This window comes from Diceros bicornis, chromosome 3 (assembly GCF_020826845.1).
Source record: "Diceros bicornis minor isolate mBicDic1 chromosome 3, mDicBic1.mat.cur, whole genome shotgun sequence".
Classification (NCBI taxonomy): domain Eukaryota; kingdom Metazoa; phylum Chordata; class Mammalia; order Perissodactyla; family Rhinocerotidae; genus Diceros; species Diceros bicornis.
The window spans coordinates 8,600,469-8,617,372 of NC_080742.1; the positions used below are offsets into that span (position 1 = coordinate 8,600,469).

General features: G+C 38.1%; 1 protein-coding gene across 3 annotated transcripts in view; it reads left to right on the forward strand.

Annotated features, from left to right (window-relative positions):
- The window catches only part of AMPH (amphiphysin), a 243,767-nt gene that overhangs the window by 189,623 nt on the left and 37,240 nt on the right, over window positions 1–16,904 (forward strand). For all 3 annotated transcript variants that reach the window (XM_058570689.1, XM_058570705.1, XM_058570697.1), the window contains exons 12-15: window positions 7,075–7,191; window positions 11,222–11,245; window positions 13,233–13,256; window positions 16,036–16,068. In XM_058570689.1, coding sequence (XP_058426672.1) covers window positions 7,075–7,191; window positions 11,222–11,245; window positions 13,233–13,256; window positions 16,036–16,068 — 198 coding nt within the window. The remainder of the gene's footprint in view (window positions 1–7,074; window positions 7,192–11,221; window positions 11,246–13,232; window positions 13,257–16,035; window positions 16,069–16,904) is intronic.

The following is a 16,904-nucleotide window of genomic DNA, read 5'->3' on the forward strand; positions in this document are numbered from 1 at the left end:
ATTCTAGGTCCTTTGAATTTCCATATGAATTTTATTTAAAATCAATTTGTAAGTTTCTACAAAAACACCTTCTGGGATATTGTATGAGATTCCTAGGGCTGTAACAAAGCACCACAAATGAGGTGGCTTAAAACAACAGACACTTATTCTCTCATAGTCCTGGAGGCTAGAAGTTCAAGATCAAGGTGTCAGCAGGGCCATGCTCTATCTGAAGGCTCTAGGGGAGAATCCATTCTTGCCTCTGTCTTAGCTTCTGGTGGTTGCTGGCAATCCTTGGTATTCCTTGGTGTGTAGACACATCATTCCAATTTCTATTTCTGTCATCGTGCTTTTCCCCTATGCGTCTGTGTGCTCTGTATCTTTACATGGCATTGTCCTGTGTCTCTGTATTCAAATTTCCCTCTTCTTATAAGGACACCAGTCCTTGCATTACGGCCCATCCTAATCCAGTACAACCTCATCTTAATTTCAAAGATGCAAAGGCCCTATTGCCAAATAAGGTCACATTCACAGGTTCCTCATGGGCAGGAATTCTGTATGGGGTTGGGGAGGGGCACAGTATTCAACCTAGTACAGATATTGATTGGTATTTCATTGAATCTATAGATCAGTTTGGGGAGCATTGACATCTTAATAATATCTGTCCCATAAACATAGTATATCTCTCCCATTATTAAGATCTTCTATAATTTATCTTTGCCATGTTTTATAGTATTCAGTGTACAGATGTTTCACCTTTTGTTGGGTTTATCCCTAAGTATTTCATTTTTTTAGTGCTATTGTAAATCATCCAGTTTCTGGTTGTTCATACTATTATGTACAAATACAATTGATTTTTATAGATGGATGCTATATCCTGCAGCCCTGTTAAACTCAATATTAGTTCTTATAGCTTTTTTGTAGATTTCATTGGATTTTCCAAAGAGATAATCATATCTTCTGTGAATAAAGATAGTTTTACTTCTTTCTTTGTAATCTGGATGCCTTTTATTTCTTTTTCCTGCTTTATTTCACTGTCTAGTACTGCTGATATGATGTTGAATAGAAATGGTGAAGCAGTCATCCTTGTCTTGATCGTAGGGAAAAAGTGTCCAGTCTTTCATTTTGAAGCATGATGATAGTTGTAGGTTTTTGTAGATACCCTTTATCAGTTGAGGAAGTTGCCTTTTTTTCCTACTTTGTTGAGAATTTTTAACAGGAATGGATGTGGAGTTTTTCAAATACTATTTCTACATCTCTGAAGATGATCATATGAGTTTTCTTTTTTTAGTTTGTTAATATGATGAATTACATTCATTGGTTGTCAAATGGTAAATCAATCATGCATTCCTGAGATAAACCCCATTTGGTCATGATGCATTAAATATGTATATATTTTTGGTGAGGAAGATTGGCCCTGAGCTAACATCTGTTGCCAATCTTTCTCTTTTTGCTTGAGGAAGATTGTCACTGAGCTAACATCTGTGCCAGTTTTCCTTTGTTTTGTATGTGGGACGCTGCCACAGCATGGCTTGATGAGTGGTGTGTAGCTCTGCACCCGGGATCCGAACCTGTGAACTCCAGGCTGCCGAAGCGGAGCACAGAAACTTAAACATTATGCCACCAGGCTGGCCCCTGAATTATATTTTTATATATATTTTTATTCAATTTGATAAATTTCTTTCTAGAATTTTTGCATCTGTGTTCATGAGGAATATTAGTCCGTAGGGTGTTTTTTTTTTTTTAAGTCTTTTTCTGGTTTTAGTAACGGGGTAATGCTTTCCTCATAGGATGAATTGGTAAGTATTAGCTCCTCTTCAGTTTTCCAGAAGAGATTGTGTAGGATTGGTATTTTTTCTTCCGTAAGTGTTTGCTAGAATTCACCAGAGAAGCCATCTGCTCCTGCAGGGTTGTTTTTTTGTGTTTTTTTTTTTTTTTTGTGGACAAATGTTTTAATCTATAGATTAAACAATAGATTAATTCCTTTGATAGATATAGAGCAATTTGGTTATCTATTTCTTCTTGAGTGAGTTTTGGCAGTTTGTATTTCTCAAGAAACTTTTATGTTTCACCTAAATTGTCAAATGTATTGGAATAAAGTGGTTCATAATATTTCTTTATTATTCTTTTTAGTATCTGTGGTGATGCCCCTCTCTCATTCCTGATATTGGTAATTTGTGCCCTCTGTTTTTTTTCCCCCCAGATCAGTCTGGCTAGAGGTTTATCAATTTTATTAATCCTCTCAAAGTACTACTTTTTGGTTTTATTGATATTCATTTTCTCTCTCTCTCTCATTTTCTATTTCATTAATTTCCCCTCTGATCTGTATAATTTTCTCTATTTCTATTTAGGGTTTTATTTGCTCTGTGTTTTTTTCTCCTACTTTGCAAGGTAGGAGCAGAGGTTACTGATTGGAGACCTTTCTTCTTTTTTTATATAGAGTTTAGTGCTATAAATTTGCCCCAAGTACTGCTTTAGCAGCATCTCACAAATTTTGGCATGTTGTTTTTATTTTCATTCAACTCAAAATATTGTCTAATTTTCACTTCAATTTCTTCTTTGACTCATCAGGTTATTTATAAAGTATTACTCTTGTCCAAATATTTGTGGATTTTCCAGAGATAATTCTGTTACTATTTCTAATTTAATTCCAGTGTAGTCATAGAACATACTTTGTATGATTTGAATGTTTGTAAATTTATTGAGACCTTTTTAATGTTCCAGAATATTGTCTATCATGTTCCATGTTCCATGTGTACTTGAAAAGAATGTGTATTCTGCTATTGTGTGGAGTGTTATTTAAGTGTAAATTAGGTCAAATTGGGTCATAGTGTTGTCTATATCTTCTGTAACCTTGCTGATTTTCTCTCTACTTGTTCTTTCAATTATTGAAAGAGGACTTGAAATCTGCCCTACAAAATTGTGTATTTTTCTATTTCTTCTTGCGACATGTATTTTGAAGCTCTAAAATTGAATGCATAAACATTTAGGAATTGGCTCATTTTTATATCAGGAAATGACCTACTTTATGCCTGATAATATTCTTTGATTTGAAATCTACTTTGTTTGACATTAATATAACTGTTCCAGCTTTCTTCTGGTTAGATTGCAATAGTATGCTTTTCTATCCTTTTACTTTTAACCTATTTGTGTCTCTGTATTTGAAGTTAGTTTCTTGCAGGCAGTATCTGGTTGAGCCTTACTGTTTTTATCCAATTTGGCAATCTCTGCCTTTCATTATATTGTTTAGACCATTTTCGTTCAAGGTGATTATTCATATGGTGAAGTTTAAATCTAGCACCTTGATGTTGGTTTTTTATTGTTCCATCTGTTTTAACCCTTTTACCCCTTTTTATGCCTTCTTTTGGACTAATTGATCATTTTTATTATTCTGTTTTATTTCTTTTGTTTGTTAGTTATAACTTCTTGTTTTGTTATTTTAGTGGTTGCTTTAGGGATTAAAATATACATTTTAACTTATCACAGTCTACCTTCAAATGGTAGCATATCATTTCAGGTAGAGTATAGGAACCTCGCAATCGTGTACTTACATTTCTTCCTTTCTGGTTTTTGTGCTATTTTTGTCATGGATTTCACTTTTTAATATGAAACAACTTGACATTACTTTGTTACTGTTTTTGTCTAAGCAATCACTTACTTACCTATGTTTACCCTTTCTGGTGCTGTTTGTTCCCTTGTGTAGATCCATATTTCCATCTGGTATCATTTCTTCTGCCTGAAAAAATGTCATTTCACATTAGTTTTAGTGCAGATCTGATGGTAACAAATTCTTTCTGCTTTTGCATGTCTGAAAAAATCTTCGTTTTATTTTTGTTTTTTAAAAATATTTTCAAGGGGCATAGAATTCTAAGTCAACAGTTTCTTTCTCTCAGTACTTCAATGATATTACTCCATCTTTTTGCTTGCATTATTTCTGATGCTAAATCTGCTATTATTCTTATGCTAGTCCTCTGTAAGTGACGTCTCTTTTTTATCTGGCCACTTTTAAGAATTTCTCTTTTACACTGGTTTTTAGAAATTTAGTTACGTTGGGTCCAGGTATGCTCCATGTGTCTCCCATCCTCCTTCGCCAGTGTCTACCCAGAGCTTGTACTTTTCATGGTGAATGGCAGGAATACAGAAAAAACAAGTCAACCATACAAGCACCTTTCAAATCTTTGCTTACTTGTGTTCACTAACATCTATTGGCCAAAGCATGATACTTGGTCATCCTCAAGTCAAGGGATAAAGAAGTAAACTCTATCTATCATGAGGCCATGGCAAGGCGAGGCATGAAGATTATGCTTAAATTGTACACCTCTACTGGAAGAAATCCAATACCTTAGTTGTAAACTTAGATGTCCCTAGCAGAAGACGCTTCATGAAATATAGATTACTATAATTGGCAATTTTTCCCATTAGATATTTTCCCCCAGTGTGGTTTCCACATCTAGTCTCTTTTCTAAGAAGCACATTCTAGGTCACCTCTTCCAGACTTTTGATGGTGAAACTGTGCTTAGATCAAGCATGTTGGTACCACATCAGATCTACTCTAATGGTGATGCAGGTATAAGGAATGAGAAAAGATTAGTTTTGTTTTGTTATGTTAAGGGAAATTACGTGTCACTATGTTTCAACATGTAATGACAGAGTTGTGAGTACTTCCTCTGCCGTTTTATAAAGGAATACTACATAAACAGGCAACCTCTTTTTGCTCTTTTTGTAGCTCTATCAAATTACTCTTTGATATAAGTGTCTTGAGGGATAACTCTCAAGATTAATGGAGCAAAACCAAATAGAAATTGAGCCTCAAGAAGCCAGCTACACATTTTGAAGTCAGCCCAACTGGTATTATGGATATTTGATGACAATAATTTTACACAGATATTCATCATTACTAATAGTAATTAATAACAACATAGCTTCCATTTCCATTTTGAGCATCTCCTATATATTATGTACAGTGCATTTTATGGTCTTTATTACTCATGGTAATCTTACCAGGTATTATTACTCTCATTTTATGCATGAAGAAATGGAGACCCAAAGAAGCTAAATTAGTTGTCCAGAGAGAGACAGCTAGCAAGTGGCAACATTGGGATGCAAACCCAGATTTATATCAAAGTCTCAGCATAGCTCATTACAGTCTAATGCCTTTTTTCATCCTTGATCTCTAAATTCCCATTCAAGCTTCCTTAAGGGGATCCGTTACGCTCATAAGGGACTAATGGACATATTTGTGTGGCTAAATTTTTATGGAGAACTTGCATAATGTCAAGAATTCCTCTGCAGGTCCTCAGGGCCCCTGTTTGGGAAATGTGGGACCAGGTCTCAGCAGCAGCCTGGAGTAGCACTGGAGTCACAGATATCTGACTGTGCAGTCCTGCCTCAGCGGCATTGCAGCTGAGGGACCCAGGGCAGTATAACCTCATTCAGCCCATTCTCCTCATCCTCAAATGGGGAAATGATGCCATCTGCCCCTTGATTTGTTTTTTTAGGGATGAGACAATGCAGATAAAATACAATTTGTGGAGTCCAGTAAAGTAATTCTTGAAAGGCAACAATAGTGTTGTCATCATTAGACTGCAGCAAAGTGCATTAGCATGAGTTAATGTTCATATATATAAAGTTCTTAGAACAGTGCCTAGCACATTCTAAGTGTAATATAAGTGTTCGCAGAATTTTAAAAATATAATTTGCACCAATATAAAAGTTTGTGAAAAACAAAACTCATACATATTTTGAATAGGGGCCAAGGGAATCAGTTGACAGTTTTGTGATTATAATTTTTAAAGAAAGAGGAGTCTCAGAAGAGCCTTAGCCTTCTGAAATTTAAAAAGGACACATGAGTATCATGCTGCAAAATAGATAACTCAAGACCAACAGCATGATATATGATATATGATATAAAAGCATTTCCTTCTACAGTGAGTGTGGCTATACTAAAAATAAGTGTTATCTCTTATGCTCCCAAGCTTTTCATACATTTTGAAGTTTTTAAATTTTTATGTCTATGACAATATTAATTAAAATAATGGCTATTGTTTAAAATCTTTCTCTGAACATCTGTGTTCTTATGTAACACTTTATCCTTTGTTGTGACCTTTCAATTTTTAGCCAACAGGTGGTCAAAATTGAAGCTTATATCAAATACCAAACACATGTAACTCGAACTGTGTGAAAACTGATCCCAAGTCTCTTCACTATGGTGTAGTTTATGGGGACTTTGTTTCAACTCTGCCTCTTACTGTGTAACTTGAGCTTGGGTTAGGCCAACTTCAAGCCCATGCTGTTTTCCTATATATCATGATAACACAATAGATGAACAAATGTTAATGTTTAGTATTATAAATCTTTTGCAATTGTCAGAGCAAGACTTGCATTCTCTGTCTTATTTGGCTTACCTTCTTTCTAATCCAAGAATGTTATTGGGGTAGGAGCTCATCTTGCGGCAAAGATTGGAGGACATGATTCTCTCTCTCTCTCTCTCTGTGTCTCAACCCTCCTTCCCTCATACATATAGTCGAGGCAAACAATATTGTGGATGAAGAATATATTACACAATAACTAAATCAAGGGATAGGGTATCTTTGAAAGGATGAGGCAGGTGGGATGTGGTCAACAGTACACAATGATCCCTTCGTTTTTAAATTTTAGCTTTGCGGAGAAACATCACAGCAATGGGTTACTGTAATGGATCCAAGCCTTGGCCCATTTTATCTACCTGGTCATCTGTATTCTTGATCTGAGATTTCTGAACTAGCAGAGAAGGAGATACCTTGGCTCTTGGTGGCATTAGGACACATCTCTCAGACATTCTCTTTGTTGGCTGGACTTGGAGCTGGACAAAGGACAGGAATTGGAGCCTGGGCCATGTTCCCAAGCGTCTTAGGTTATACTTGTCCAGAGCTGGTTGTTTCCCCTCTCAACACATTTAGCTAGTGACTCTGGGAGCAGGATGGGCCACCTATATGGTAAACTATCAAAGCATGCTTCAAGGATATCAAATGACATTGGAGGATTGTACATGGGTTATATCATGAAATGTTATCCGAGTCAAGCTAATGCATGTTTTGTTTTGTTTTATTTTGACAGAATGACGTTCCTGAGGCGAAGAAAGAGGAGACTTTGTTGGATCTGGACTTTGACCCTTTCAAGCCTGAAGTAGCACCTGCAGGTTCTGCTGGAGTGACCCACTCACCCATGTCTCAGGTATCAAGTGGTTTTTTTTGATGTTCGAAGATGATATTTCATAAACTTTAATAAGCTCAGTAAGGTAACAGATGCATTCCCGCTCCCTTTCAAATGACCATTTACTTTTTTTTCTTTTTGGTTGACAAATATTTCCTATTGGGAAGGAAGGGTAGAAAGAGGACCTTACCAGTATCGATTATTCTAAACCTCCTTGTACCATTAGCCTTCTCTCTCCGTGGAGCTGGGGTAACCATACATTCTACTTTGCTCAGGAATTGTCTTTCTCAGAGTAATTATTAATAGTGCCCCCTTTTGCACTCAAAACTGTCCAGGTTTGGATGATACATTTAACAGTTTGTTTTTTTTTTTTAATTTTTTTGTGAGGAAGATCAGCCCTGAGCTAACATCTGTGCTAATCCTCCTCTTTTTGCTGAGGAAGACCGGCTCTGAGCTAACATCTATTGTCAATCCTCCTCGTTTTTTTTTTCCCCAAAGCCCCAGTAGACAGTTGTATGTCATAGTTGCACATCCTTCTAGTTGCTGTATGTGGGACGCGGCCTCAGCATGGCCGGAGAAGCGAGGTGTTGGTGCGCGCCCGGGATCCGAACCCAGGCCGCCGGTAGCGGAGTCCGCGTACTTAACTGCTGAGCCACGGGGCTGGCCCCTGGATGACACATTTTATGGCTTCCCCAAGTAAAGCTCTTTCTTTTGACTTTGGGTTTGATCTTCTTACTGTTTTCTCCACTTTCCTTTCTCATACTTTGCAAATTAAGGCATATTTGAAATAATCATGAGATTATGCCCCACAGAAATGTTTTCAGTCTTGATAGTTCTGAATTTGGTGATGTTGTCCTCACCCTTGCATTGCAGAAGCTTCCCTTACGTGATCTTGATTATGGCTTGATGCAGAGTTGGCCTTGCATATGAAAGCCTATCCTTGCTCATCACTTCCTTACTCTCAACAATTTTCCGATTTTGGTAGTTATTGTGATAGCATTTGCTGTCAGAAGGATACTGGTGGTGGGTGCTGTAATGAGTTGTGAGTGCTTCTTGGAATATAGTTAGTTTACAATTATCTACGCTCATGGAAGGAAGTTAACTCAAAAGCTTGGCTAAATAGAAATTGTTTATATCAATATTTTGGATGTGGTTGAGGCCTCACATTTGAATTTAGGCAAATCCAAAGATGCTAGAATATATTCAAATTAATTAAAGCAGGTGTATTATAAAACTCAGGTTAAGAATTGAGACGCAGCTCAGTCTTCTGGTCTTGAAGCCTTCTTGATATCTTACAGTAAAGGGGAACAGACAGCTCATTTTGAACCTCAATAAATAAAGCTTCTCTTTAATCCATGCTTTCTTCCAGAATGTGATTGGGTTTCTAAAGGCCTCCCTGTTGTAACATAGGAACAATAAAAATCTGAGATGTCAATAAAGCAGGAAATTAAGTAGATCAGACACTAGCCTTAAAGGTACTTTGCAAAAAGTGGATCTCTTAGGGGCTGGCCCGGTAGCATAGTAGTTAAGTTCGTGCCTTCTGCTTCGGCAGCCCAGGGTTCACAGGTTCAGATCCTGGGTGCAGACCTGTGCGCTGCTCATCAAGCCATGCTGTGGCAGCATCCCATATAAAATAGAGGAAGGCAGGCATGGATGTTAGCCCAGGGCCAATCTTCCTCAGCAAAAAAGAGGAGGATTGGCAACAGATGTTAGCTCAGGGCTAGTCTTCCTCACACACACAAAAAAGGATCTCTTAGATGAATGTTTTAGAAAGTTCTATTAACTCCTTTTTAGGAGATTCGTGATGTGCATTAGAGTGTTAAAGGCACCAAGAAGTTCTGCAATTAAAAGAAAAAATTGTTTGATTTGTTTAACTTAGAGTTCCCCAAATTTGTTTGACCACAGAAATCTGGTTTAATGAAATTTTCTTAACATTCATGAGAATGTTCTCTAAAACACAGTTTGGGAAATGCTAACCTAGTAATTGTCAGTAAGTGTGAGGGTTCTGCCTTGCTGGCCAAGAAAAGTAGACAATGAACGTGCCTATCATTCAGAATACTTCCCTCTCAGAGCTTTCTCGTGCGGACAGCCAGCAGAGTTCACGGCCTCTGCCTGACTCTCCAACACTCATTACTTTAGGGTCAGAGGGAAAGTTTCCGCAGTGGATCCTGTGATGATCAGTGGGTGAGATTCTGCAGCATTTCTGTCTACAAGTTTGAATCAAGACAGAAAACTCTTTTATATCAATTCATAATTAAATTAATCCATAAATCTTGAAACTTTATATGGATTTAGGACTAAGAGATTCTTTCAGAATTAAAAAAAAAACATGACCTTGGTTAAACCTTCAGAAGTCTTAGTTCTGAAGAAAATGCATTACTGCAGTTAGGGAAAGCTGTGTGTGCCCTTGTGTTCTTCCCTCGGGTCAGGTAATAAACTGCTCTGGCTGCCCAGTGGCCGTTAATTGAGTCACCTCACTGCAGAGTCGTCTTGTGATCCAGCTCTAATCACATCTCTCCTCTTTTGCTAAGAAGTTGTCTTAGGCTGAGATAACAAAAAGCATAGAGTGGTTAGATTCTGCTTCATCCCCTTCATTCAAAATAATCTCCCCTACCCATCACCTGACCCCATGTTTTAAATTGATGTTCTTGCTGCTAACAGAACACCTCACCTTGTGACCTCTGCAGTGTCTACATGAGCTTACACATCCTTTCATGATCCTCAGGATTGATAAACATGATGTTTCATATTGCTGCTTTCCTTCAGAGAAAATGCTTGTGCTGTCTGCATTATGCAAGGATGTGTAGTAGCTTTTTCGGAGCTGTGATTCTTCAGGGGCTATGAAGCTAGGAAACATAAACCATCTGGATACTCAGAAAATGCATTTCAGATGCAGAAGGAGTCTTTGTACAAAAATCGGTGGCTTTCAATGGAGCTGCTCTACTCTCCTTTCTTAGTCATTCTACAAATAGGTGTGAGCCCGGAGACCAATCAGGTTGCACAGAGATGCAGGGTGGGCGGGACAGTGCAGTTAGAGTCGGCCCAGACAAATGGGTGGGTTCAGTCAGAACCACAGAGCCTATGTTCTGTAGTACAGAATCCAAATAAGACATCTGTAATCCCATCTGGAAACTGTCGTATTCTTAAGATAGGAGTGCCAGGCTCTCTAATTTGGTGTTTACATTTAGTGATTCAAAACAAGTGCATAAACATGGATCCATTCTAGTCACAAAGACATGGGCAGAAAAGGATGTGGCTTTAGCAGTAGTTCTCAATCACAAAGAAAGTAAGAAAGAGAGATCTCCTCTACTTTCTCACACAGTGGAAGTCATTTGAACCATCTGGATCATTCCTTAGGATCAATAAGCTTTATAATTAAAATGCCAGTAGTAAGTGTATTTCATCCGTATGTCTTAGGGGAAACCCTGCTAATTTGCATGATTTCCAATTGATTGGGCTGTGTGTTATCATCTAATTCAGTGTATTGAAGAACTAGTTTACTGAGATTCATTTACCATCAAATGGTCATAATGTATTCTCTTGAATTTGGTGGGTGGAGGGGAGGAAATAGCATTAGCAATGATTAGGATCCACGTTTCTTCAAAGATGTGATAAACTCTAATATCTAGACATCTTGGTTTACTTCATTTTAGTTGTGTGTTTGTATTAAAGTAAACCCATTCATCGTGTTTCGGATATAATTTTCTGCTCTTACAGAGAAAGGCAGATGGACTAGACCTGTGGTATCCAATATAGTAACCTCTAGCCACATGTGGCCATTTAAATTTAAATTAAATAAAATTATGTAAAAGTAAAAATTTGGTTCTGTTACACTAGCACATTTCGATAGCTACATGTGGTTATTGGCTACCATATTGGACAGCACAGATGTGGAACATTTTCATCACCAAAGAAAGTTCTATTGAATAGTGCTGCACTAAATGTTTTAAAAATGTTTGTGATTTTATTTCAAGAACTTTTATCACCTCAGCATTTTTTACATCCTTGGGATTTGTATACTAACTGTATTTTTGTTTGTCTCTGCTTTCAGACGTTGCCTTGGGACCTATGGACGGTAAGAGTACTAAGAACTCTGTATATATCTGGATCCTAGAAATTTGGAAACCTTGTTATGTTTTATTTCATCTGTGATGGAAAGAAGACCCATGACTTTTTAATATGCAGTCCCCTAGAACAATTTTTAGCTACCCGAGAGTTCCAAGAATTACTAGCAACTGGAAACAATGGTAAGGAAAAGGGTGTCAGTGTGCTAGACTCCTGGATGGGCAAGAATTTGGTGTTATTCCCCCTTATGCTTCTTCCTGTGATTATTAGTAGCTAGAGGAGAGGTTGTAGTGAAGGACATGTACATTTGTTATTGCTTCTAAATAGAATATAAGACAAGTATGGATGAGAAAATGTAAGGGATGGGCTACTCTGCACAGGGAACCATTTTTTCATTATCATATTCAATGAAGCTTAGTCAATAAGAATTTGGGCTTTAGAGCCAGACAGCCCTGGATTTGAGTCCAACTCTATTTCTTATAATCTTGTGACTTTGAGCAATTTCTAAAACTCTCTATGCCTCAGTTTTTCTCATCTGTAAAATAAGGGTAATGACACCAACCTCAGAGGTTTGTGTGAGGATTAAATGATATTATTTGTAGAGTATTTAGCCCAGTGTCTGGTATGTATCAATAAAAGGTAGGTATTACTAACTGTTCAGCTAGTCTGATGTGCAAAGATGAGTACTTCCAGAATTTAGAGTTGGGAAAGAGACACAAACAGAGCATTGTGGTGGCAGCATCTGTGCTGTGAAATTAGGAGATGGGCCACACCCATATAGAACCTTATATCCCTTGGGGTAGGGCCTTTGCCTGCTCTGTCTTAGAAAAGCCCTGGTCACCTGGTCTTAAGAACTCAACTTGAGTTTCACGTTTTCTTCTTTTCCAGTGAGACAGCAACAGGAAAGTTTGGTAGCTCTAGCTATTCATGAGCCTGGTCTTCTGAGGGGACATTGCTACTTTCTTCCCTTAAAACAGAAGATGACTGTCCCCTTCCCTGTCATGGGAGCAGGTTTATACTGCATTACTTAGGATCCTTGGAGCATCATGGAATGCTCTCGAGAAGAGCTAAGAAATGTTGATTGAAAACATTTTTTATAGTCAGCTGGTTTTACTTGTATATTCACAAAAAGGGATGCATGGATTGGCATTCAGGACATTTAAATTCTAGCCTCAACTTTGTGATAATTTTCTTGGAGATTAAGAGGACAATGCTAATTTTTTGTTATTCCAGTATTTCACATCTTCAGTTGGAGCTATACCGCTTTTTTCCTTCCCTAGCTGGGAAGGGTATGATGAGGGTGAAGGTATCATCTAGAAGGAGCCTCGACTATTTCAAAGGACAAACCTGTGAGGAATGGTAACAGTGACAACATTGCAAAACAGTAGCTCCTTGTACATAATTGCTCACATTAGTTGATCCTCTCGGCTCCCCAGTGTCGTTTCTTTGCGTGCAGACAAGGCTTCTAGATTCAGGGTGGAGGGAAATACGAGGAGAATCCTCCAGGCAGTCAGAGTGGTTGGTATCAGATCATCGTTCATCCAAACACCACCTCAAAGACAGAACCAATTGCAGGATATGTTTGGGGAAGATTTTATTCTGATCTTGTGTCAGAGCATATGACACTGTGTAATTTTATGGCTGCCAGTGCTTGATCTTATTTTGGAGTTCTCAGGCTTGTTTATTTACTTGAAACTTTGCTTTTCAGGGTCTGCTAAAGCAGAAGTCATGAAATAGCCATAAAACATCCTTGTTGATACTAGAAAATGACAGAGGCTTTCTTCATGTTTCAGTTCTGTAGTCTTAAACAACATTGGAACAAAACTCATTCCTATCACAAAGCAAGTTGTAATATTTAATCTCAAACCAGTAAAGCCACAGCCTTTAGCAGAATGTTGACTCTGGACAGTATGGGATTTTAAGGTGCTAGCAGATTTTCTTCTCTTGCCTTATGATTTTTATCATTATTTATTATTTATTTGTTTTTACTCATACAGACGAGCACTGATTTGGTACAGCCGGTAGGTAAATATCCAGAAGATTCTGGATTTTTTTGTATTAATATGCATTATATACATGATATATTATCTAAAATGAGCTTTTTTTCTCATGGCATTGCTGCCACAAATTTAACCTTAAGCCATTTAATTTAATTACTCTGTAGTTTTGTTTAACTGGTGCTACCCTACTGAAGAGCTTTGTGTTTCTCATCAAATCTTACCATGATCTGTTTCATCTTATGTTTCTTTTTTCCCTTTGCTCTTCTGCATACTCTAAAGACTGACTCTTCAAAAAGTCTTTCCCTGTGTAACCTGATCATGGAGGAAACTCCAGACAGTGGGTTGACTGAAGAAATTCAAAGATCTCAAATTGATCTAGGTGCATTTATGTGGGGCCCTGATGCTAGTACAGACAATGTCAGCCAGGAAATTACACAAGGTGGGTCTCAGGAAGACTCTGCATGTCTCTCTGAAGCAGAGCAAGGCATGGGATTATTCACCGGAACGCTTCCTTCTGCTGACTGGCGCACTGAACAGGGTGAGCGTGTCCTGGGGCCAGCGCTTCCATGTGGAAATGAAAAGTTGTCCCCAAAGCCCGTGTCTGAGGCTGAATTTGCCATTGCTGCTTCTATGGAGATGGAGCAGCTGTATGACTTGCCTGACTCAGAGATGCCAGCCATGGAAACTGGTGGCCCAGTCAAGGAAAGTCAAGAAGATATTAAAAAGTTGGATGAAGAAGAGAAACAGAAGGCAGAAGATTCTATGTGGGCAGGTGTGGAGACATGTGAAAAGGTAGACACTGGAGCTATTGATATCAAGGCAGTAGAAGGAACAGACAAATTTGAAGAGGCTTGTGAAAGTATAGGAAACAGGGTAGTAGATCTTCTTAAGATAGTAGGAAAGCAAGACCGGGAGATCTTAGAAATCAGTGAAGAGGAAACTAGTAAAGATCTAAGAGCTAGGTTTATGGAAAGTGTAAAGACCAATGAAAAGTATTTTGAGAAAACTGACATATTAGAAAAAGACATGGAAGGAGTATATATAGCAGATGAATTTAGTGACGGAGACCAAGGGCTAGATGAGGGGATTCAAGTAGTGATAAATAATTGTGAAATTATAGAGGGCTCTGGGGCTAAAACTGCCAATCACACAGGTATTTTGAATCTGCCTCTCCAGACTGACTCTGTATCTAATATTGAAGATGTCAGCCCTGAGGGATGGGATTTAGCTATAAAAGACATAAAGAAAAATTTAATAGACCCTCCTAACCATGATGTACTATATCGCTCAGAACAGGGCAGTGTAGATGCTGAAGAGATTCAGTGTGAGCCTGTGTTACACGATCCTGGAGGTGACAGGGGTGAAAATCATGCTGTTGTTTTATCCATAAAACATGAAGTGGCAGCCCAGTCTAGGGCAGATCTTAATTATAATTCTCTGGGAACTAACGCAAACAGAAGAGATTGGTGTTTGTGTAAGGTAGAAGATTCATTAATAGAGGAATCTGAAAGTACAGTGACTGGAAACTGTAGTCGTACCGTTAACTTGCCAACAATTGCAAAGACAGAGTCTTGGGGAACAGATCCAGGTCAAATCTGGCAGCCAAGCTTGGATTCATCAGTGAATAATATGGATATATTGGAGTTCTCTGGTGTACCAGATGGCCGAGCAAGTGGATTTGCCAACTGGCTTGATTCTATTAACCACTGGCCTATCAGAGATATGGGAGCCTTAGAAAATTGCTGGGAACATTTAGGTATAATTGAGAGCAAGAAGGGGCTGGAGGTGGACTTACAAGCAGATGTAGGTGGGGAACAAGCCATTGCTAGCTGCTGGGAACAAAGCCAAGAGAGAGCTAGACTGTTGGTTCTGGGAACCTCCCAGAATGCTAGCACCGAGAGTTCTGCTAGTCCCCAAGACAATGACATCAACAACTCAGATTTATCTGAAGATGAAATTGCTAACCAGAGATATGGATTGTTGTACCAAGAAATAGAGGCTGATAAAGAAGAGGTACTTACCCCAATATGTAGTATAGACTAGCCCAAGACTTCTGTAGGTTCTGTTTTTCCTAATGTTTCCCACCTACTTCGTTATCCCTAACTATCTTCTCTCAGGCCTACCTCATCTCCTTGACAGATTGTCATGTATCTCTTGAAATCTGTGCAAACCAAACACAAATAGGTTGACAAAAAAACCCACAAAAACCAGAATGATTATGTTTGGAACTAATGAGAGTCTATTTTACCATCCCATTCATTGTGTTTATTCTTTCTGCTTTCATTTTCACTGTTCAAGCAGTAAAAAATATGTAGAGCAGAACTAATTTACTGTTCCTAAAGTAAGAACACATAAAGTGTTTCTACCCAGGCCCACTCAAACTATAGAATCTCATAATAGCTATTCATCAAAATGATGCATTAGAGAAATACTGGAAATACTTCTTCTAGATTCTATCAATGGACTGAAAAAAGAGCTACATAATGCCTCATGGCTCTTCTCTAGAATCATCTTCTCATAATTGAGAAAGTGGGTTTTGGTTAGCACTGAGCGACAGTGCTAACCAAATAATTGTAAAAATAGACCAGCAATAATTGTAAAATTAATCTTTTTTTTGTCAGCCTATTTAAAATAATATAGTATGGTCTTTTGCATTTCCTAAGCACTTTCATGCACAGTAACCTTCTGTATTATTTTAAAATTTCTGGTGGTCTTTACTTTCCAACTTGTCTAATGGACATTTACTGATCCTATAAAAACAATGAAAAAATAACATTCTCTGATTTCTGTTTCTGTTTAGGCTTCTGGTGGTTCATTTAATGGATTCACCCAGGTAAGAAATTGATTTGCTGGCAAAATCCACTTTTTGAGAATGATGCAAATTTTTAAAATATAGCCCTCTGTGTCGCTGGTATAGCATGATGATTAAGGGTGTCAGCACAAAACTTTACCCCACTGTTTACAAATTCAATAACAGAAATAGTAATAGTATCAAGATTGTAGGGTTGTTGTGAAGATTAAATGAGATATGCATGCAGAGCACTTAGGCCAGCAGCCTGGCACGTTCTAAGTGCTCCATGATTATAATTGGCTGTTAATATTATTAGCTATACCATGGAATTTTGCTGATTCCTCTACTAAGGAAGTTAGAAGTTGTCCTAATATGAGAAGTTCACTAGATTCAGCTGTTGGAAGAGAGGAGATAGGATTGTTTTGAACTAATGAGATGGGCCTTTAGAAAATAGAAGAGGTTTTTAGGAGCCTCCTTCGAACGATTCGTTCGGAGCCGTACTATACGGAACCTTACCTCTTCAGTGGTTCTCCAGAAAGGAGCCATCGGGGAGATCAGAAACGAGATGGTGGCTCTGTCCCATAAGACGGTATTTTCCTTGGGGGTCTGTGAAAGAGGACCAGAAGATGGACTGTCTCATTCACTGTTTATGTCCCAACAGATGAACAGTTGTAACTCATGTAAAAGGCAGGCCACGTGGCTATTGAGCTCATGGAATAAGTTCTGAGAACCTCTTCAAGGAGGCTTCAAACAGAGGCTTGTCTGTAATGAATGGTTTGTTTCAGAATATTAGACATGAACAATTTCAAATTTAACATTTAGAATTTCTCTATTTAAAAGTTTGATTACTTTCCCCCATGTTACCTATAAAAAGATAA